At 37.8% G+C, this 23,868-nt stretch overlaps 1 protein-coding gene across 1 annotated transcript in view; it reads left to right on the top strand.

Annotated features, from left to right (window-relative positions):
* The window catches only part of LOC100888704, a 28,204-nt gene extending 10,491 nt beyond the window's left edge, over positions 1-17,713 (top strand). Inside the window, exons 2-3 of the mRNA XM_003724934.3 lie at positions 13,175-13,448; positions 14,774-17,713. Of these exons, the coding sequence (XP_003724982.1) occupies positions 13,253-13,448; positions 14,774-15,813 (1,236 nt within the window). The 5' untranslated portion in view covers positions 13,175-13,252 and the 3' untranslated portion in view covers positions 15,814-17,713. The remainder of the gene's footprint in view (positions 1-13,174; positions 13,449-14,773) is intronic.
* The last annotated feature ends 6,155 nt before the right edge of the window (positions 17,714-23,868 follow it).

Raw genomic sequence — 23,868 nt, 5'->3', positions numbered from 1 at the left:
TGGGATAGAGATTTCACACGTATTCAATCGAAGTTCAAAATTACATATGATTCCAATAAATCAACAAGTTTCAGACGACGTTGATTTCGGGATTAGAATTCAATGAATCCTTTACCACCTTGTCTGTTGTTTGCGTATATACTGTCTTATCAATTTTTACAAATTTGATTTTGGTCTGAAATTACTTTTCTTTTTCATCATTGTGTATGACTTAGAAAATAGATTTATTTTAATTTCATTATTCAGTAACGGTTTATTAATTCAATCAAAAAGATTTTCAAAAATACGTGTGATTCATTTACTGAGACTACATCCTAGTTATTTCATGAAAAGTTTGCAATAGTTTCAAGTTCTAGCCAACGATTTTTAAGCACACGATGCGTAGCAATGCGCGAAGAGGTTAGTGTGCTCGTATGGCCAGGTATGGGCACAGTTTGAATTTGTCAATTTAACACTTAACAATATACAATACAAAACGAATTAATGTTGACGTTGACGACCAGCCATGCACAAAGAAGACGAAAGACTTGATGCCAGGCCCGTAGCCAGAGTTTGATGGGTTTTTTTTTTTTTTGGGGGGGGGGGCACATACATGTAATCGATCGAGTAAAAGAAAAAGGGGTCTAAAAAAGTCCAACCGATCTTGGATTTTTTTTTTGGGGGGGGGCAAGTGCTCCCCCCCCCCCCTCCCCCGTGCCCCCTTGTGGCTACGTGCCTGCTTGATGCATGGCTGATCGTCAGCGAACGGAGTTAAGTCAACTATGTTTGTTGCTATGGTAGGCAGCCAGTGAAAACGAATTCATTTTAATCAAATTATGGAAATGCAAGCATTACTTTAAACAAACAGAACTCTGTTATTCCTTGCTCATTTGTCCGGCTTGAGGTGTCATGAAAGAGCAGAAACCCAACTTTCTAGAAATGTGATTTTCTGTTTGAAATTCAGAAACCTTCCGCCAAATGACTTTTTGGTACCCTCTCTCCAAATTGTTTTTAATCACTCATGCGTGAAATATGCATCATTATGAGATGCATCAAATTAAAGAGGAGGATCTTAGCTTTACAAATGTGTGTCATTTATTAATCATTGTGATTAATGCCTAGGTCACATTTGCCGCGGCGGCCGTGCGGTCTTAAATATCTACGGCCAATAGCAATTATAGGACCGCCGCAGCATTCCCACGGCCACATACGGTAGCGGTCACATGTAAGGGTAGCTGCATGGCGTACTATGAATTTGTTGAGACAGAAAATCTGCGACTGCCGTACGGCCTTTAAAGTGATGACGCATGGTCGCCATAGGGCGTCCCTGCGGCGGCCGTAGCGTTTTGACAAATACTAAGGCAGACACAAGGTAGCCGCAAGGCGGTCGAAGGGGGACCATGCGGCTACCGTGCGACCAGACTGATGCTACTGCTTCACCCCTGGAGTATAAAAACGCAAGGCTACCGTACGCCCGACGTACGGTCACCGTGGAACCGCTTTGCGGGATGGCTACGGCGTGTCTAATCGCTACGGCGAACCTAGAAATTAAAACAGTTAGAACTGTGCGTTATAATCCCACGGCGACCCTTACGGCCTGTAAAGATTGGGATACGCCCAAGGGTGACCCTGAGGCCACTGCAGTTTCTCTGCGGCCGCCGCACGTATCTCTCGATTTCGGGGGCGTACGGCCGCTGTATCCTAGCCGTAGAGCAAATGTGACCTAGGCATAAGTTATAAATATAATAATAATAATGGTGGCTTCTTATATAGCGCACATGTCCGTCACGTCGTGACGCTCCTGGCGCTGCCTCGATTATTACCCTGGCTTTAGCAAGGCGGCCATTACGGCGCTCTAGCATTTCAAGGAATTAATTCCTGCCAGGGTACCTGGGTTGAGTGTGGCAAATGAAGATCAATGTCTTGCCAAAGGACACTAGTGCCACGGCGGGACTCGAACCGCGGACCTTGTTATATACAGTACATGACGTATCCACTCGACCCCGACACCTCTACATCGACAATTCTCGGTTTCGTTTTTTCTGGGACGCACAGTATACAAGAATAACGATCAAAATTAAGTCAGCTTGAACAGGATAACCCACGATTGGGGTTTAATGTACAATAAAATAACATTCGTTGACTTGTATCGTAACCTCGTAACTGGTTAATTGCCAGTAGGTTTTAGTAGAGAGTAGCTCAATGTACTCCATTAGTCAACCTAACTGGATATATTAGTCATGTGATTGCCACATTCAAGGTAACTCAACAGTCTAATGTGATTAGTGTTCACAGCAATAATTATCGTCATAAATGATACAGGACTGCCAATGCATGCAGCCGAAGGTAGTTTGCCAAATCTTCCGCATAACAATTTTATCTCACCCTTACGGCCGGTGCTATAGAATTCATTGAAAGTTCAAATTTGTGATGCATGTTTTAAATCATGGTGCACTTTTCACCCTTCATATTTATACGTACATTGTTCCAATATATCTATCAATAATAATAACAATAATGATAATTTTTAAAGCACCATATCTATTTCGCAAAATGCTCAAGAATACAATATTGTATCTTTTATTTCTATATCAAGGATATAGACAAACCTTTTTAACAGGAATGGAAAATACATTATCAAATCAAACATTGATAAAACATTTGATAAAACATAAAACAAACATAAAACATAAATAAAACATTTGATATGTTATCTTTTTTATGTGAAGTCAATTCAAATGGATTGTAAAATTAAAAATGATTTATTATATCATAATCGTTTTCATGTGATGTTAACTCCAATGAATTGTGAAATTGTGAACATACATGCATGTTTCAGCAGTTTCAGTCAGAGGTACTGGAGAGGAGCTCATCAAAGGTACTTCAAAGATGAAGGGTTGCGGCTAGAAAAGGGAGCGGCACGGTTGACAGCGGTAGTAAATCTCGATTAACTCATTATGAATTGAAAGATTTGAATGCAACTTATTTATTGATGTGATAAAAAACTTTGATTAAAATCACGTTTTTAATCTTAACCACCATGGCAATTAGAGGTATATTGCTTCTTTTTCAAAGCTCAAAATACCGATATTAGGATAACGTTCAATTGTTATCACTTTTTTCTTCGCATTCTAAAGTATAAATAAAATTGAACTAATTATGCTGTAACGAAAAACTTTGTATTTACGCTCATGTATAGAGTAGACCCACAGAAACAAAACATATGGTGTTATAAGAATACCGGGCGAAATTGATATACTCGCCATCAACTATTCTTTAAAAAAAAAAGGAATAGCAAATATATTCACTTTTGAATCCACTAGCTGCTTTATGAAGAAAGAAAACAAATCTATATATCTGCCATAAGTTTTGAATCTCGATATTTTTGTTGTTGATAAGACACAACAATTTTAGGGAAACATGAATATTATTTTACAAGTCTTGCTCTTTGCCATGTGTGAACAGACCTAATGGTATTCCACGGATTGGAACAGAGCTATCAGAGGCTAGGCTGTTGTATGCATATACGACAATAGGAAACACTGCTGCCATAGTAACATGTAGGTGTATATCAGGAGACATTATCAAGTTAATTAGAGTGCTACACACAGCAGACATGTCGTGAATATCATATTTTGCAAATGGATATAGATATGACAGAGGTCCCTGTTAACATCATGGACAATACAAAATATTGTAAGCTCACCAAAATTGTGTACAGGTATACATTTGTTCGAATTTAATAAAACATATAATTACAAGCAAAAATGTTACAAGCAAAATGTTTAATAAAAACAACCCGTACACAATGCATTGGAGGAGGAGGAGGAGGAGCGCCTTTCAAGCGACCACTCTGCTCTTTCGTGTTCTGTTAATTGTATTTTGTGATCTTCGTGATTCTATAGTGGAAGAAGTTTATTATAGCGCTTAGAGACATCGGTTGAAAGCGCTGTATAAGCACCGTTTTTATTATTATTATTATTAAATGTTGCATACATCTCGATACACAGAATGAAGTCGATGACATTCATCTAGAATATTATGTCTAGTGCTACAACAGTGATAATTTTTTTTTAATCGTGCAGTTTCTGTCCAGCCTAAAAAAATAAAACACCATATTCTGTCCCCTTTTTTATGAATTCTGAAACATAAAACAACGTGATTTTGTAAGTAGATGAAAACTCAATCATTTTTCGTCTCATAATGAAATATCCATATCTAAGTATAATATAATTATGTAGCTCGTTGTAAGCGCATTGAGCACCCTCTGGGTGAATATGTTGCGCTTATATCGAACGAAGAACAAAAGTGTATAATATACTCTTCCTGATGCTGTATACTAATCCACGTACTATGCTATTACCTTGCACATGAATTCAATTACGTAATAAGAGAGGTTCCACAGGTCCGTATTTACATTCCGTCTATGAAAAAATATGAATATAATAGTTTTGGAATCAACCATTTTAAGTTTACGAATTTAGAGTTCGAAGCCCTCGCCTTTCATGTATTAAAATGTGAAATTCGATGTGCCTACGTGAAGATAGAAAGGATTTCAAGATTTATTTTAATGAGTAGAAGGCATAGGGGTCATGTATTAACGTTTGCTATGAATACCATAGCTTTGTTTACAGACACCGTGGCGTATTATTTGTTTTTACAAAACTGCACACTCTTATTTTTGGAACAGATTTTGCGCAACATTTAAATATCTTTCCTAAATTGGATGAGAATAATATTTTATAAAGTCATTCCTGTATCAAACATATAAATGAGGAGGAATTACTATTTACAGTTGGAACGCTTAGTCAAGATTATTTAATGATATTGCGTCTAGAAGCAAGGCTAATAGTGGCGCCGCGAGAGAGCTGGCGACTCGAAACTGATGTAACCTGATCACGGACAATGCTTCGCGGGCGAAAAATATACATCTACTTGATTGGGAAAGAAATAAAGAAAATAAAAGAAATGCTCTAACAAATGCGTCAGGAAAAAGAGGGAAGATTATTAAGATAAAAGCTTTTGAATTTCAACGTTTCACTAATACTGAGCCATTTGTACATTTCAACGTATACGAGGTGTGTGTTCCTATCTGTTGATGTAGATAACATTATTTGACTTGATTACAGTATAAGCAAGAAAATACGAAAAGAAAAGATACCTGTTTTCGTTTTGGCCTTTGTCACCTAATTTATTTTAATATTTGCATTGGGTAGACAATAAATATTCAAGCCCTTTCTTTTTAAAGAGGTTCGTAAAAACATTCCTACATTGAATTTCTCGTTTAGTTCTCATTTATGAGTGTGCGATTTACATGTAGTTCCTAATGTTTTATTTAGTGTTCTCAGTTGTTTTTATTAAAATACTGAGGACAACAAATTATCAAACATGTGATTTTGATTTTGATTTCGAAATTACAACAAAGATATTAATGTGGCACATTTACAAATTTCAGTCAAGCCCGCAGCGAATCACCACAATATGACATAAAGGCCTATGTTAAATGAGTTATATCTCCACATTTCGTAATAAAGTGCATGAAACGAACAATATTCTGTTAAATGTGTCCCATTAATTGAGTACATATCAGACAGTCATTCATACAGTTCACAGTCAATAAGAAAAGGGGAGAGATAGAATGAGGGGAGGAAGAGAAAGAGCGACAGAGAGAGAGAGGGGGGGGGGTGCATGCTCATTTTCTGAGTGCTATGCAATATTGTGTCTTCACTTCAAAGGAAAAGGAGAGCTGGAATAAAATCAATGGAGTCAATCAAAAGCCCCTCAATTTGTTCAACAATGCTGTATGGTATAGTATACATTAGCTGCGAGGCTGATATATATGCAACTGACTCTGCGCCTCACTGAACAATTTGTTTGATTTGTGTCTGCTCTCTTATATTGTAATATCGGTTACTCTTTGCATGTAGTTTATAGTCGGGGCGGACTGAGGGTGTAGTAGTGAGAGGGTGTGTGTGTGGGAGCAATCAGACATTTGGGACTAGCTTTGTAATTCATTTGCACATTAGCTATGAATTCATTTTGGTACATCATATTAGCGGTATAAAGTGGTTATCTTCTTCACCTTTTTGCAAATAAGACCAATGGATGGCGCTATACATTGCGAACTTTACAATCTGCAATATGTTGTGTTCTTCAGCATTCATACGTCTTGATTGTTGAGATGCATTTAGACATTGTTGTTTTAGTTGTATTGCTTGCATAGATTATAGTGAATACATATAGTATATTAATTCTAAACTTTAATAGGAGTAAACCCATGATGAATTGCATTAAGAAAAAAATTACAATGTGCATAGTATGTTATTATTGTTTATGATTAGTAGGCCTATTAACTGAGGTGTTTTCCTGCAGTGATGTAGATTTTTTTCAAAATCTCACCCTATTTGTTACTTATTAATCTTTTGTTTTGTTTGGGGGGGGGGGGGGTTCAATCCAAATAGATGATGCAACTGAAGAAGAAGGAGAAGAAAAATAACAATTTGGCACAATTTTGACCTTTATTTTATTTCAAAGCCTCTGAAATTCACTGAAGAGGCAACTGGCACTTGTTAATTCGATTTACACGAGAGCAGAAAATCTAAAACAAATTTTTCTCTCGATACGATTTCGAGCGCTTTGGAATACGTTATTAATATAAAATGTAACTTGATCATAGGGGTGAATGCAAGGGCGGATAAGGGATCTATTAGAAAAAGGGGGCACAATTTTGGTTGTGTCTAATGGGTTTTAAAAGGGGAGGGGGCACGGATGGATCGCGCCCGTGAGTGGATGGACGGGTGGGGATGACCCTCCTTTGACGTGAGGTTCAGCTCCCATCTCCGCTACATTATGACACACGTTATGAGGATGAGAGAAAAAGTGTACTCCCCAGGGACGGACTCAGAGACTCCATATTAATTTCCGGAGAAGGATGGTGATGAGTGCACGACTGAAAGGGGACATGTTGTATGCATACAATACCTAGTTAGCTAAACCATGCCAATAGGCTGAATACAAAATGGACATAGACTGCCTAGTCTCTAAACACAGACTCCTATCATTACTTAGAATGGTGTATGCTTCCCTATCTTGTACTTTAAATATTTTTCTTTTCATTATTTATACGTTGGCTGATATCTTAGCGGAAATTTCAGGTAACAATTGTTTCAATATTGTAATGTTGACGTATTTTTTTAATTGAGCCTGTTGTTCGGCTATTTTACATAAATATATTTAGAGTACAGTGTCATGGTGGCTTACGTAATTATTTATACCTTAAAGGGAAATCCAACCTCGATAACAAACTACTCACGTAACAATCCAGTGACCTAATTGCCAATATAATGTTCGCATAGATTTACTGATCTCATATTTCAAACATCATGTCATAAAATTGTAATTCTTAATGTTCCGATTTATGTCAAACTTTCGTCAATCTGTTTCTCTTATTTGTCTGCTTTCCTACAGATGAAATTATTACAAATGAAGTTGGATTGCCCTTTAAAGAAGTCTTGAGCGGGTGTTAACATTCGGAGTATTACACCTCAGTATGATATATACAAACTGGGTCCAGACGACAGAGAATTATTCAAAGGGTCTGTGGACGCATTCTACTTGTAAAGGGAAGAGTGTATGCATACAATGAGTTGAACAGAACGAATACTAATGGGTGGGAGATGTGATTGTATAGGCCAAGTAGGCTAGGGGGAATATGTAAATTATCACTTCTCCAACATGATCGATTCTGTTTGATGATTTAGTCATCTTGACTGCCCGCCTGGATGATCTCTTAGATTTGTGACATCCTAAGATGAAAATATTAAGCTCATTGGTGAACTTAAACAGAATTTGTTGAATACCAGATGGCACTAACGTGGTGGAAAATATAAAATGACGCACTTAAACATTTCTGGCAAGGAGATGTCTCGGTGTTAATTTATTCTAAAAATATACTTATTTAATCGCGTGTGTATTTTTAAAAATTTGTAAATTGAAATTTGTATTACCACTAAAAAAAAACCTTCCGAAGTACGATAAAATGCTCTTTCGAACCGAACCACAATTATTTTTTAGCCTATATCATATATAAATAGTTCTATGTTATAAACGTACAGGTATATCATCAAGATCATGAATAAAAATGAATGCAAAGTAAGTGTACTTCAAAATTCAAAATTTACCGATATAAAAGTGAATTGATCCCGACTTAGGTTTATAAATATTAAAACATACCCTCGTGAATTATGAGAGTTAATACTTTTACCAAGTATAATTTTGTATTACCTATCAATCAATCAAACCTTTCAAACTTGTCATTTACAATGAAGCATGCAGAATTAATACTGCTTTTCGTGCGGGCCCTAGCTGCTATTAGTATTACCCCCAGCAATTGTCAGTTACCCAATTATACATCTTGTTGGAGAAGGACGTTTATAGTGTCGAAGGACATTAGTGCCGGGCTGGGATTCGAAACCTCAACCCTTGGATTGAGAGTCAAGTGAATGAACCACTATACCCCGGCACATCCATGTATTGATATTGCTTGGTGTTTTAAAGACCGTCAGTACTACTGGGCCAGAAGGGATTAGACCTTACAGCGAGGTCACTGACAGGTGGCTATCTCATTAACTCAACTCTCAACTAACATAAGAAAAAGAGGATCATGGGGGATCAACAGGCACCGATTGGGGAAGCTTTCTATATAGAGGGAGCAAGTAGCTACAAGTAGGACAGTGGGGCATTAAGATGTTTGAAAGCCTTCCAGTTGTCGTAAAGGCCAAACAGTCAGCGGACAGGCGTGCAACTTATATGACGTCACGATTCCGTAGCCCAGCTATTGTCAGTGGTCCTTTTCTCCGATAATTTGGCACCTCGGTTATGAAACATTTACGTTTTAAATATACTTAAATATAACTCTTCATTTCCTTATTTCGTTAAAATTTAACCGCAGGCAAGTCGTAAGGTGTGCCCCGGCCTTCAAGATGTTATACACTCTGCATGAAACATGGGATTTGAATTAGGCGCACAGCCCGCATTTTATTTGGCAAAACTGCCGTGTTTCACCAAAGCAAAATTTTCAAAAAAATTTCATCAAATATTTGTCTGTCCTCCAGCAATTATAAATTCACATGGTATTATTGTCATTAATATTAATTAATAAGCGATTCATGCCATTTGAAATTGTGTTACTCTGTGTTTTCTACATAGTGCTGTGAATTTTGCCAAATTAGCGCCTCACGTCAGTGTTGGGGAATGTCTATATACTCTGGTTATTCTATCCTCCTGTACAGTGTGCCTCCTCCTCGGCATCCATTTACACTCATTTACATCTATCTTCTAAGTCGTGTCGATAGGTATCTCAAGCATCGTCTACCTGACAGATCCCACTCAGCTCCACTAATGGCTCGCTCAACACATTTCACCAAGGCATATCTTGTCACGTAAACACTGGGACGTACGGACGGGATAGATGAGTCTGTCTGAGGTGACTGGGTGTCGAGTCAAGATAGGGGTGAATAAACTAGGGCATGACTTCAAATAGCGCTCCAAAAATACTGAAGGTGGCATGTACGAGTGTGCAGAGTTTTGAGAGGGAAAACATGGGGATGAAAATAGCACATAGACGTGCGACGGGCTTCTGTATCAGGAGGGCGTGGGCGAAGCCTTAGGAAGATACGTTTATATCATCCTTTGTCTTTCTAAACATAATTTCTTTGAGCTTTATTTTTAGTTACTGTCGGCCCAGGAGATGATCCTCGGGGACGAAAGTATGCCTCTTCGGATTTTATATTATTCAGACACTAGAATACAAAGTTTCACTTTAAGAAATGTGAAATCTCCCTGATTGATAGTTAAGCTCCCTCGTATAATCTTATATTTTACATCATTGTAGAAGATCTGTAAGCCGCTAAGCAGCGATCCTAACGATAATTGATGTTTATAAGAGCTAAAGAATGCAGATTTCCAATACAACCCAAATGAATACAAGATCTGTTATTTAACATGTTTAAGGGAGACTATACAACAGGAATTGACGACATGAAAAAATAACATCGAGATAAGAAGTGGGGCAGATCTAGCTTTTTGCCAAGGGGGGGGGGGGGCGGCTGACCTAGTGGCGGATCCAGGATTTTCCAAAAATCGCGCTGTTTTACTGTTTTACTTTTTTCTTCTTCTTTTTTCCCCTTCTTTTTTTCTCCCCCCCCCCCCACTTTCTCCGTTTATTTCACTTGGCCGCCCAAGGGGGGGGGGGCAGGAGTTAAACTACCGAACCCCCCTAGATCAGCCCCTGAGGTCTAGACCTAATAGGCAACAGTTAGATTTGTATCCAATTTGAAAAGTTGTTTATTTCATGACTTCTAATTTATGAGTTTTGAAAAACGCAGAGGGCAATATCAGCTTGAGGATAAGATGTTTGTAAATCTTATCTGAATGAGACCACAGATTCTAGCAGTTTTGCTCGTGTCATAGTATTTGTTTGGTGAAGAACGAATGAACGAAACATCATTTCAATGGATGTTTTAGAATTAGTTATAAACGTTATATATTATTAGTAGCAGCTTTTGAGTGGATAGAGAAGCAAGGCTCATCATTTCAGATGAGCGCCTCGTTAGGATGAAGAGTCTTATAAAATACTTCGTAAAATCGGGTGCTAATCACAGTTTAACCATGAAAAGCCATTCAAGACGCATCATTATAAAATAATCACCTCATGTTTCGATTTTTGTTGGATGTCAGCATATTCAATTTTTTCTCGAAAGCAGAAGTGTTTCAGGAGCTAAATTTTCTAGTGCTTATAATACATCCACAGGGGCATCCAAATATATCGAAATTGTAAAGAATCACTATCCACCCAATTTTCAAAATTTCCCAAAACTTTGTATTACCTTTAACACTAGCATTTCAATATACTTTTCTAAGCCAGCTCATGAATTGCGAGACAGACTGGAAAGAAAAAAAAGTGACATAATTCTGTTCGATATAATTAAAATAAAAGAAGAAAAAAAAACAGACAAAAATTAATGATGAGAAGAAGAAAAAATGTTTGTGTGTTGAACTTCCTGTTTTGCTCGCATATTGGTTGGTCAAGAACATGTTAATGTTAACAGTGTTTAGTGTTTTTTTTTTAGTTCCAAAATTTTCTTGGATATTCATAGCTTTTGAAATCTTTACGTCATGTGCAACTTGGTATGTAGCGATACGAATGATTTGTAATGAAATGAATCAGTTGCAAATGTTTATGCTCACTTACAGAGCCATCAACAGAACTGATTAATTAAATACTTAAATTTGTATAATTCAGTTTAGACGTAAATATCATTGGTATTTTCCTAGTTTGACTACCTCATCAATTTATTACATTTTAGAAATTGCAATTCATTACTTTATGATATAAGTGTTTTCCCACGCTTCAATCGAGAAATATTGTTACCTGTTCTTGAAAGTAGGGACAATCGTCAGCAGTGGAGTAATGAGCAAAAACGTTTTGGGGGTCAGAACAAAATCCTTATCACCACCAAGTAGCATAATGCAGGGGCAGCGGAGCGTCTTCTAAAATAGGGAGGGGGGCACCAACCAAAAAAGGGCACTTTCTGGAAAAAAGGAGCACCTACAAAGGGAAACATCAACCAAACCTACCCCATTTTTAGACATTAATATGTACCCCTACATCGTCATGATTGTAATTAAACTACCAGTGATGATATCAATATTTATTTATTTATTTACGTGGTACAAGATACTGCTTAATTAAGCAACATACTTTGCAGTTAGGTGTGACGGTTTGAATATTAATTTTCGAGCGAGCGAAGAGAGCGAGCAAGTATTTTGTGAGGTCCCATTGCAAAAAAAATACATCTTATAAAGAAGACCAAAAACAAATCCTGATGAGTATTGAGCACAATTTAATGAAGGGAGACTGGAAAGTTCTTTTATAAGTAACATAATTTTAACATCTATAAATGCGAGCGAGCTCTAGGAAAATTTAAAGAAAAGGGGAACTAAGTCACCTTGAATTAGTAGGCAATTATCAAAAGGGGAAAGGATAGTTATTAGAAAAGAAAAGGTGCTCGTGTCGAAGTAAAAAGGGCAATTATCAGAGCCTTCAGAGGTGAAAATATTACTTCTTGCACCTGAAAATGGACACTCAACAGAAATAAAAAGAGGCACTTGTGAGAATGGAAATGCGGAATCTGTTGGAGGAGAAGGGCACCTATCAGATTTTGATAAGGGCATTTATCAGCTGTTAAAAGGGGCATTTCAAAAGGGGGAGGGGCTCATATAAAAATGAAGAAGGGGCACTTATCCGAAGGAAATATGCTACTTATTAGAAAGGAAAAGGGGCACGTGTCAAAATAAAAGGGGCACTTATCAGATGTGAATTATCAGAGGTGAAAAGTGGCATTTAAGAAAAAGTAAAAGGGGTTCTTACTGAGAAGGGAAAAGTACATTTATCAAAAAGAAAAAGGGGCACGAGTCAAAGTAAAAAGGACGAAAATATTAGACGTGAAAAGAGGAATTTCTCGCACCTGAAAAGACGTACTCACCAAAGAAGAAAAGAGAGGAAAAAGGACAGTTTCTAGAAAAGAAAAGGGGCACTTGTCCTATGTAAAAAGGATCTTTTTGTGGGGAACTTAAAAAGTGGGTGGCACAGTGCCCCCCCCCCCCACCCCCAGCTGGAAGTACTGCCTCTGGCATAATTGGCAAAACTTGACAGAAAAAATGGAAAATTATGTCATTTCAGCAACATTTGTAAATCAGTGGTATCGAATTAAAAATAAACCACGTTTGACATTTATTTTTGGGCTCAACTGCCCCCCCCCCCCCATCAATACGCAAGTGCGTCAGTTTAACGAAATACAAGGTCTCTAAAAATAAGACGACTTCACATCTCAGTCCTCTTTCCAGCCAGAATTAAGTTCTACGTACATTCAAATGTGCATTCTATTCCACAGTGACCTGACTATGATTTTCTCCATACGTTAGGATTAAACCGACATACACAATTTACGTAACAACTACTTGTACCCCAGGGAATTATATATGTCAAAGCAACCCTTAGGTTAACAACGCATGCTCAGTCCCCTTTTCCTTTTCTTTTAAACTGAATTCTAAGCATGACATAATTTGAAATTTTCCTGTAGGGACACTAAGATGAGTAGTGATTTTCAAGATTTGTTCTCTTGATTTATTTCAGATGTGTGTCGGTTGAATCGAAGAGCTCCTCTGGCCTTGATGATAAGGGTTCGTTCACTTCAACTTCTGTCCGCCAGCAATGACCGTTGCCGTGCCCGTCGAGCGTTATTCTACGTTTCCATGGAAATCCGCATCCCATCTGCCTTGCCCCGATCATCAACCCTTCTGCTGTTACCATGACGAATCTTTCGTAGCATCTGACGGTAGCTGTGATGACGTCTCCAGCCTCTCACTCCGATACAACCACCAATCTACGACGCACGCAACCAGCCCAGGTAAGGAGAAAGGAAAATGAAAATAGAGAAATAGACACAGAGAGAGGGAGAGAGAGAGAGAGAGAGAATAAAAGCATGAGTTAATGCATGAAAAACCCATCTTCTGTGACCGTTCATTTCACTCGTACTCAAATCATGCTGATTGGATAAGAGACCCTGCTTTTCAGGCGCCACTTATGCGTTATCTGACGTACGCAGTGTACGTGTGAGTGTGTGAAGCAAAAGTGTGTATTTTGTGTATGTGTAAGTCCCGTTTCCAAGTCTTGCGCAAATGCATAATTGTTGAGTTTTGTGCATAGCATGTAAGCTATACTTAAGTTCAGGCTTTCGCCCTAATTAGTAGGAGATGGTGGAAATGATTTCTCTCAGTATCGATATGGCTTTCATGGTGGTCGGTTAATCAAAGTAGAGGCATTCAGGTGTTCAGGACGATGTTTTGAGAGATTAAATAATTTAATCTTTGACGAGCAAAAGACAAGATATCACAGGAGCATAAGTGCATCCCGACGGAGATATGTTATCAAATGCTCGTTATTATTATTATTACATGTGATGGATATCAAACAGTTTCATGTTCGTAATGACAGTCATAAAGTATTTCTGGTGAGTAGATAATGACTTCGTGTTAATAATGACAAGTTGGATCATGGTTTATTGCAATTTCTTGTAAAATCAAGTGTAAAGTGAATGTATTTGTCCAATCTATACTGTACATCACTAGAAAACGCTATCGCTCACGGAACATCTTCACCGTACCTGATAAATGACGACCTGCTATTGAGCATTGTAGGACGTTTCAATATTTTTTCCAAAGCATATCATAGTCTTTAAACAAAAGTCTTCATTGTTGCCTTCTTGGGTAAGAGAGAGGACAATGCTTTTGTCAAATCGATGATGAAATCACTACAAAATGGCCTATCGACTACATTCCTATGCTCTATCAACATTCTGAAATTTATCCTGACATGAGGCAGTAGACCGTGCTTTATCAAACAATAACTTGCTCCGAAATGTTAAAATGATGCGATGGAAATTGACTGACATATCGACTACATTGCTACTGGTTGGGCTGGTTGAAGTTGATGATAATGATTATGATAATGATGATGAAGAAGACTTACAAGAAAAAAAGAAAGGAGAGTGTTTTATCAATGGTTTCATGGTGGAAGGTCAATCTCTCTTTAATAGCTATCTGCTGGTTGATTATCCCATTGTTATTTAGTTGTTGCCATATACATACCAAATTGCCATTTTGTACATTATTTAGCCATGCTCCTAAAGTCAATTTTTTTTCTCAAAAATTCTCTCTCTCTCTCTTAATGCAGGAAACTGCGTTCGCCCGGTTAGCTTGGTAAGCTGTACGCCGAGGCTTTCACCCACGGCTCATCATCATCACACTCCAACAGAGCCGTGTTCAGCTGCTCACTTTGGTGCTCGGAAACCAATGACGATGGGAGGGCGAAGTCTGCTTGATGAGGACGTTGAGGTGGAGTATGGTCGCGATGAGCAGACAGCGACCAGTTGCCTTGGCGCCAAGAAACGAAAATTATGTGATATGCTAGATGATACAGAGGATTGTGGGTGTAGAACCCCTCAGGAAATGACAATGGTGTCAGAGACGTTGCAAATGAATCACGGAGAAGCCGTGTTAAGATGTTGTAACGGCTGTGGACCTATCCAGGAATGTTGCCGTTGTGATCCAGATGATTTCTTTCCCGATGTGAGCGGTGAGATTGAATTACCCATGTGCTATGAAGGTGACGATTTCAAATCGAGATCGATGACGTCCACCTCACCTGATATCATGGACAATGTGATACCGGATATACTACCTTCATGTAGGACTTCTGATCTGGTAGGAATGTCTGAGGATGATGTAGAAGCTATCAGAGCTTGTGATAGGCGGCGTGTTTTGGACATGTCGCTTCATAAGATGCGATGTATAGACGATCCCGAGGTCTCGTTACGTAGGTCAGTCTTGATAGCAAACATGGTGACTAAACTCCGACAAGAAATTCGGCAGGAAGACTACTGTAGAACGGTATTGCCCAAGAAGCGTCGGAGCTATCGCAGACCATGGTTAGGTGGTCCCGACAGAGCGTCCGAACCACCTTGTCTATATCAAAGTCATCAACCTAAGAGACGTTTCTCTGAAGATGTAGCATGGGAGGTCTATCCCACTAATGAAATGCTTTTAAACAATGGTGGAAGGTATACAGAACATGACGATATTCAACGTGAAGAGCCACATGACCAGTGCCATGAACAAATCCAAACCACCATGCCAGAGGAAGAAAGGAACTCAGTGCTGGGTGATATAGATAGTATTTTTCAAAGTCTCATGGCATGTGTTGGTGGACCCTAATGCAATTAATGTAATCAAACTTGAACAATTGCTTTCAATTTTTGACAAACTATCTATTCTCTTTACATTAAAGGCAGGGTATTCTACTGACACTACTTCAGATTTACTTATACTGCCATCTGCTGCTCACGATGTCCCGGTGTGTCGACAGCCATGTCCCACAATACACCATTCACTGCATGTCGCGCGCCTGATGATGCTTGGGTACAAGAACCGTAAATCTCTCTATATACGCCTTCACCGAAAGATGGCAGAATTGGAAATACATTAAAGCAATGGAAGCGATGTCAGTAAAATACCCTGCTTTTAAGAAACACCTTTTGGTTGAAATTGATTAATAACATTTGATCATGCACCCATTCCCTATATAGCTCCCTAATATCATCTACGTTACTTAACGAATCCGTCCCTGATACTGCCATTTCCGTCTTATCATAATATTCACTGATAAGAAGAAGATATCATTCTAGTATTGACTTGGGTTTGTGTTCTAAAAAAATAGTGATTACAATTGGGCAAAAAGTGTCTATTTTTCCTTTCTACTTCATAAAAGTCATTAATAACAGGGTAATTGGCAGCTGAACTTCCTATCGACTCAAAATTTGTTCGATTGCATGGTACTTGAGTATAATTTTCCATTATGTTGATGTTTTTACTACAAGCTACTGTGCCTGCAACTATCAAAGATGCCATTTTTATATCTTTAAAACGATAGAAGGTACTTTGCTACTGCTGTTTCTGTATTTTTTCTTGTTCTATATTAAACTGGGGGCAACTTTTATTGTTATACTGAGAACACAATATCAAACGATTCTGCCACTGTTTATCACGAGTCATGACTTTTCACCTTTTACTTCTCACATCAGTTCATCTTAATCAAATGAATGTTATTGATAGGGTCGATTATTGTGAGCAAATTGTTTGTTTGATGTTGTATTTTGTTAATAGCCCCATAATATGCCTTGGAATAAATGTGTCTCAAAGCTGAGTAAACAGGATAAAGCATATATTAACAATTTATGACATTTAAAACCTCTGTTTACCAGATGTTCTTCACTTGTATCAATCATGATACTTCTACGAACACTTGCCTTACGTCATTAGCACAATTCGTAAATTATGAAATTCATCCGCTTGTAAACCCCCAGAATGAAGAAACATATTCAAAGACTACAAACGAGTTTCCACCGACGCCCAGATCTTGAAAATGGGAAATGGGTAATTTATTTAAACCTCACCGAAACTGTTATAAATCTCAAGGTCTATTTTAGACCATCTCATTTAAGAGTCTCGGATGATATTTTCAAAAAATGTCCAACAATTCAGTATATTACTTTACTAAAAACAAATATCCCTTTCACAGAATCTTATAGATTGTCCCAGCTGTTTGCATTTTGATGACCCTAATATCTAGCCGTGTTGTTTTTAAAACATATAACTGCCTTACACTAATTCTGTAAACTTTGCAATCTTTGTTTTGTTATATCGCCGGCATTTGTTATTATATAACAAAAATGAGCTCATTATCTTTTGTTTCAAGTATCTTCTCGGGTAATATGCCTTCGAAGTAATCAAGATATGGTCATGAGGCTGAACAAAATAAAAGCTGGTTAAAATCCATACTTGCAGAGTCATATGGAACGAATGCACTGCATGAACCCCAAATCATTATTAACATTGGTTCTAACAGATTGACATAATAGAAATACTTTGTTTTGCTGGGATTATAAAAGGTACTCTCGAGTGCAATTGCATGAAATTTTATATTGATTTTTTGTGTATCGGTTTTTATTATTGTGTTATGTCGTGTGTGACACGCGTCAAGAATTCATTGTGAACTTATGTAAAAGGTCAGGAGAAATAAATGAATTTGGAACAAAAGTGTTTGGCGTACTTTTGTTTGTTTGTTTGTAATATGGATTTTCCTTCTAGAAAAGCCCACATATTGGCGATGCATTCAGATTTGAGAAACAATACATGTATTAATAAGAAAGCAAACAGGTTTTCCCTGATGTGTCTATTCAGACAAAATATAGATGTTTGAAAAGTGGGGAAAACAAAATTAATCAAAAAAATGAGGACGATAAAAGTTTTAGACAAATTAGTGAAAACAAAACAGCAAACATGGAGGAATTTGAAAAGAAAGGGTTGCATTTGTTCAACTTATTTTGAGTTTTTTTCATACGACTTATTCCAACGGCCAAAATCATAATCAAACAGTTTCTGACTAATATTACAGGTTGTTTATTTCCCAGAATTCTTCGTACTTGATACGAATAATATATTTTTTTTAATTTAAAGAAATTATTTCCAAATTTGGCTAATTAAGGCACATCTGGGAATATATTGTTTGAGTCAATTGTAAATAGAAAGTATCACATCAGTTTGATGGTGTACCTACTCGTTTCTGCAGAGAACTCATTATTAAATACGTTTTCTTCCAATAAGCCATTTCAAAATGATTCAACTTTATATACATTGACCTCGCGACAAGCTATTACAGTCAGCTACTATACATGATTTTTTTTTTGCATCTCAATAGAATGCAAATTGCATACATTAGTTTTTGCTAGGTTGAACAAACATTATAGCTGGCCCTACCTGACAACAAGTAATGTATCCAATTTGCATTCTGACTATTGAAATAAATTATTAGAACAACAAGCGAATGAAATAATTCATAAAGAGGCACATAAAGGGCGCTGCAGTAGTTTGCACGGTAAAAATCTAAAAACTTGTAAAATATTGTAAAAAATCATAATTGAAGACTTTCCTTACAGTATGGATCCAAAATATTCACTATTAGCAACATTACAGTCATTGATCTTTTCAAATTTGAATTTTGCCACTAATAGTTTTTTAATAATCCCCGTGATGTTAATACAGAGAAAGACATATTGTTTAGTTGTATACATAAATATTTAAGCGTAAGAAATATAAATACTATCGGTTATTTATAATATTATATAACTCAAACAGTAAATCATATTGGGATTGCATTACCTCTTGTACGCTGCGTGACGCGAAAACCCTCAAGGGTCCGAGAGCGTTAAAGCCCATATCCCCCAAAACAAAACAACATTTTAAAGTTCCCCCCTCCCCACCCCTCTCCGGGGGGGGGGGGCAGTAACTATGCTCATGGTCTGGTCCAACTCCGTTTGTTTTCGGTGTAAGGAAAGTTTCATAAAATCAAGATTGTGGAAAATCAAGTTACTAATATGATTACTAAAATCCAGGGGTATGATAATTCATGAAATAACGAAAATCTTGAAACTCTTCATTAGGTGAAATTGAAGAGCCTCTGGGTGCCTGAAAATGGCTAAGGCTAAATAATGTAGGTCCATAAGTCCTAAAAAAAGCTACTAGCGACCCTCTTCTCCTTATATGAATAGCGACCCTTTCCTCCTTTTATGAATAGCGACTCTCTTCTCGTATTATGAATAGCGACTCTCTACTCGTATTATGACTACCGACCCTCTTCCCGTATTATGAGTAGCGACCCTTTGATAGTATTATGAATAGGGACCGTTACGAATATCAACCCTGATTTTGTATTATGAATAGCGATCATCTTCTCATAATTATGAATAGCGACCCTCATTTCGTATTATAAATAGTGACCCACTTCTTCGTTTGTTAATAATGACCCTTAAGAATAAAGACACTTATGAATGGCGACCCTCTCCTCCTGTTATAAATAGCGCCCCTCTTCTCATATAATGAATGGCGACCCACTTCTAGTATTATGAATAGCGACCCTATTATGAATAGGGACCCTTATGTATAGCGACCCTAATTTCATATTATGAATATGGGGCCCTCATTCTTTGTTTTGAATAGCGCCCCTCTTCTCCTGTTATGAATAGCGACCCTCTTCTCATATTATGAATGGCGACCCACTTCTAGTATTATGAATAGCGACCCTTTTCTATTATTCTGAATAGGGACCCTTATGTATAGCGACCCTAATTTCATATTATGAATATGGGGCCCTCATTCTGTGTTTTGAATAGCGCCACTCTACTCCTGTTATGAATAGCGACCCTCTTCTCATATTATGAATGGCGACCCACTTCTCGTATTATGAATAGCGACCCTTTTCTATTATTCTGAATAGGGACCCTTATGTATAGCGACCCTAATTTCATATTATGAATATGGGGCCCTCATTCTGTGTTTTGAATAGCGACCCTCTTCTTCTGTTATGAATAGCGACGCTCTTCTCGTATCACGAATGGCGACCCTCTTCTCGTATTATGAATAGCGACCCTCTTCGCGTATCATGAATAGCGACCCTTTTCTAGTATTATGAATAGGGACCCTTTTTTAGTATTATGAATAGGGACCCCTCTTCTCGTATTATGAATAGCGACCCTTTTCTATTATTATGAATAGGGACCCTTATGTATAGCGACCCTAATTTCATATTATGAATATGGGGCCCTCATTCTGTGTTTTGAATAGCGCCCCTCTACTCCTGTTATGAATAGCGACCCTCTTCTCATATTATGAATGGCGACCCTCTTCTCGTATTATGAATAGCGACCCTTTTCTAGTATTATGAATAGGGACCCTTTTTTAGTATTATGAATAGGGACCCCTCTTCTAGTATTAAGAATAGCGACCCTTTTCTATTATTCTGAATAGGGACCCTTATATATAGCGACCCTAATTTCATATTATGAATATGGGGCCCTCATTCTGTGTTTTGAATAGCACCCCTCTTCCCCTATTATGAATAGCGACCCTCTTCTCGTATCACGAATGGCGACCCTCTTCTCGTATTATGAATAGCGACCCTTTTCTATTATTCTGAATAGGGACCCTTATGTATAGCGACCCTAATTTCATATTATGAATATGGGGCCCTCATTCTGTGTTTTGAATAGCGCCACTCTACTCCTGTTATGAATAGGGACCCCTCTTCTCGTATTATGAATAGCGACCCTTTTCTATTATTCTGAATAGGGACCCTTATATATAGCGACCCTAATTTCATATTATGAATATGGGGCCCTCATTCTGTGTTTTGAATAGCACCCCTCTTCCCCTATTATGAATAGCGACCCTCTTCTCGTATCACGAATGGCGACCCTCTTCTCGTATTATGAATAGCGACCCTTTTCTATTATTCTGAATAGGGACCCTTATGTATAGCGACCCTAATTTCATATTATGAATATGGGGCCCTCATTCTGTGTTTTGAATAGCGCCACTCTACTCCTGTTATGAATAGGGACCCCTCTTCTCGTATTATGAATAGCGACCCTTTTCTATTATTCTGAATAGGGACCCTTATATATAGCGACCCTAATTTCATATTATGAATATGGGGCCCTCATTCTGTGTTTTGAATAGCACCCCTCTTCCCCTATTATGAATAGCGACCCTCTTCTCGTATCACGAATGGCGACCCTCTTCTCGTATTATGAATAGCGACCCTTTTCTATTATTCTGAATAGGGACCCTTATGTATAGCGACCCTAATTTCATATTATGAATATGGGGCCCTCATTCTGTGTTTTGAATAGCGACCCTCTTCTCCTGTTATGAATAGGGACCTCTCTTCCCGTATTATGAATAGCGACCCTTTTCTATTATTCTGAATAGGGACCCTTATATATAGCGACCCTAATTTCATATTATGAATATGGGGCCCTCATTCTGTGTTTTGAATAGCACCCCTCTTCCCCTATTATGAATAGCGACCCTCTTCTCGTATCACGAATGGCGACCCTCTTCTCGTATTATGAATAGCGACCCTTTTCTATTATTCTGAATAGGGACCCTTATGTATAGCGACCCTAATTTCATATTATGAATATGGGGCCCTCATTCTGTGTTTTGAATAGCGACCCTCTTCTCCTGTTATGAATAGGGACCTCTCTTCCCGTATTATGAATAGCGACCCGATCGGCCAAATTTTCATGTTTTGGTGTCCCAAAACATGAAAATTTGGCCGATCGGCCTGGGAGGGGGGGGGGGGGGGAAGGGTCGGCTTTTTGGGGTCACCCATTACCACTTTTTTTTTGTTTTACTAAAAAAAAAAAGGGGGGGGGGTTTCCAAAGCATACACATAAAAAAAGTTCAAGGGGGGGGGGGGTAATCCCGAACCCCGAACCTCCCCCCCCCCCCCATGCGTACGCGCCTGTCCACAACTGTGTGAACAAATCACAAGAAAAGATGCTCTGTTTATGAAAAATTCATGAAATTTGAAATCCAAACATAATTTCTTTATATCATTTTCACTACAAAGATAAAGAAGGATAGATATCAATATTTTGCATGTATAAAGGATTTGTGTTCCAGCAGAAGAAAACTACAATAAACTTTGAATACAACTACCGGAAGTGGTACTAGTGTACTTGAAATTTAAAAAAATAACTGTTGTCCTCCATGTCAGTAATTTTTTTTAGAGAACTCAACTTCTTTCACCACTAGCTTACTGCAGCTGACATTTCTGAACCCACATGTATGGTTAATTAAATGCATCAAAATACTTCAAAAATACATTAAAAACTTAATACAGAAACATATAAAATTTCCACAATCAATCACTTCTAGAAGGGGAAATGGTGGAATTTCAAACTGGAAGCAATAAGCATTACATGTAGGCCTATGCAATGGAAAAAAAGAGCTTGCGAAACGGATAGAAACTTTGTGGTAGGCAGAATTGTGACTCTTTGCGGCCACAGGGATGACAAAAATATATGACAATGAAACCAGCAACTGTGGCAGGATTAACGGCGGGGACAATCTGCTGAAAGAGCACTTAAAATAGGTATATCGGAAAAGACATTCAAGACTAAGTTAGAAGTTAGAAGTAAGAAGTTATAAAGGAGATAAAATCTTTGGCATTAGTCATGTTCGACTTAACTTTGCCCTTCTCTCTTCCCCCTCCTTTTCTCCTTTTCTCCCTTTTCTTTTTGCACCTTCCCCCTTTCACCCTTTTTTTTAACCGGGGAGGGGGGGGGCACGTGCCCCCTATGCCCCCTGAATCCGCCACTGTTATTGTTGTGTTGTTGTTGTTGTTGTTGTTGGTGTTGGTGTGTTTTTTTTTGGGGGGGGGATTCTTTGCAGAAGTGTGTCACATTATGACACAATTTTAAGTGAAATGTTGCAATCAAATTATTGACGAATTTGGGGCTCCCGACACTTTAAAGGGGCCTTAAAGGTCAGTCCCCTTATTATTATATTTTTTTTTCTTCCCCCTCCCTTTATCTCCTTCCCTCTCTCTCTCTCTCTCTCTCTCTCTCCTCTTTTTTTTCAAACCTTTTTTCTCTCAGGCTTTTCTCCTTTTTTCTCCCGTCGCTCTCAGTTTTCCCCTTTTCCCTATTTTTTGTTGGCAACTAAAGGGGGGCGGTCGATTCATCCCCCTTGATCCACCACTGGCACCTTAAGAAGCTATATTCATGCATCCACAGTAAAGATATAAAAAACGAAACAAAAGAAAATTGGAAAGGAGGGCAAAAGGCCAAATTGTACCGTCAAGAAATCATATCCGCTAAATGCATCCTAAGAACCATAATAATGTATAGGTTTGAGCAGAGTGGAAATGATAAAGTAAACAAAATTTATAAAGTAGCCCCTCATGAATGGAAACAGAATGTTCAACCTTTAAGAAAGTCAATTCACACTGGCTTTAGTTTAGAATTTATTTTTTCAAAGAAAGTGTTTACATTTGAAGATTTAACTGCAAAAATGGTATATAAGAGTCAAATTAAAAAGAATGTAGAAACAAACTCGGCAGGCGGCAATTTAATGACACTTTACAATATTCCAAGAAAAGAAGTAGAAAAGGTATATGTTCAACCAAGGATGTGTACCTTAAGTAGTAAACTGCGAGAATATCAGTTCAAACTATTGCATAATATTTTAAATACAAATCATCATTTACATAGATTCAGGTTCCATGAAAATGGTTTGTGCTCATTTTGCAAAAATTTTGAAGAAACTTATCAACATGTATTCTTTGAATGTAATACAATAAAGGAAGTCTGGGGGAAATGTTGAGATAGACTTAATTTACCAATTCTGAAGAAATTATCCTGGAAA

The sequence above is a fragment of the Strongylocentrotus purpuratus genome, unplaced genomic scaffold, assembly GCF_000002235.5.
Source record: "Strongylocentrotus purpuratus isolate Spur 01 unplaced genomic scaffold, Spur_5.0 spur5_scaffold_5, whole genome shotgun sequence".
Taxonomy (NCBI): Eukaryota; Metazoa; Echinodermata; class Echinoidea; order Camarodonta; family Strongylocentrotidae; genus Strongylocentrotus; species Strongylocentrotus purpuratus.
This window is presented reverse-complemented; position numbering and strand designations above follow the sequence as displayed.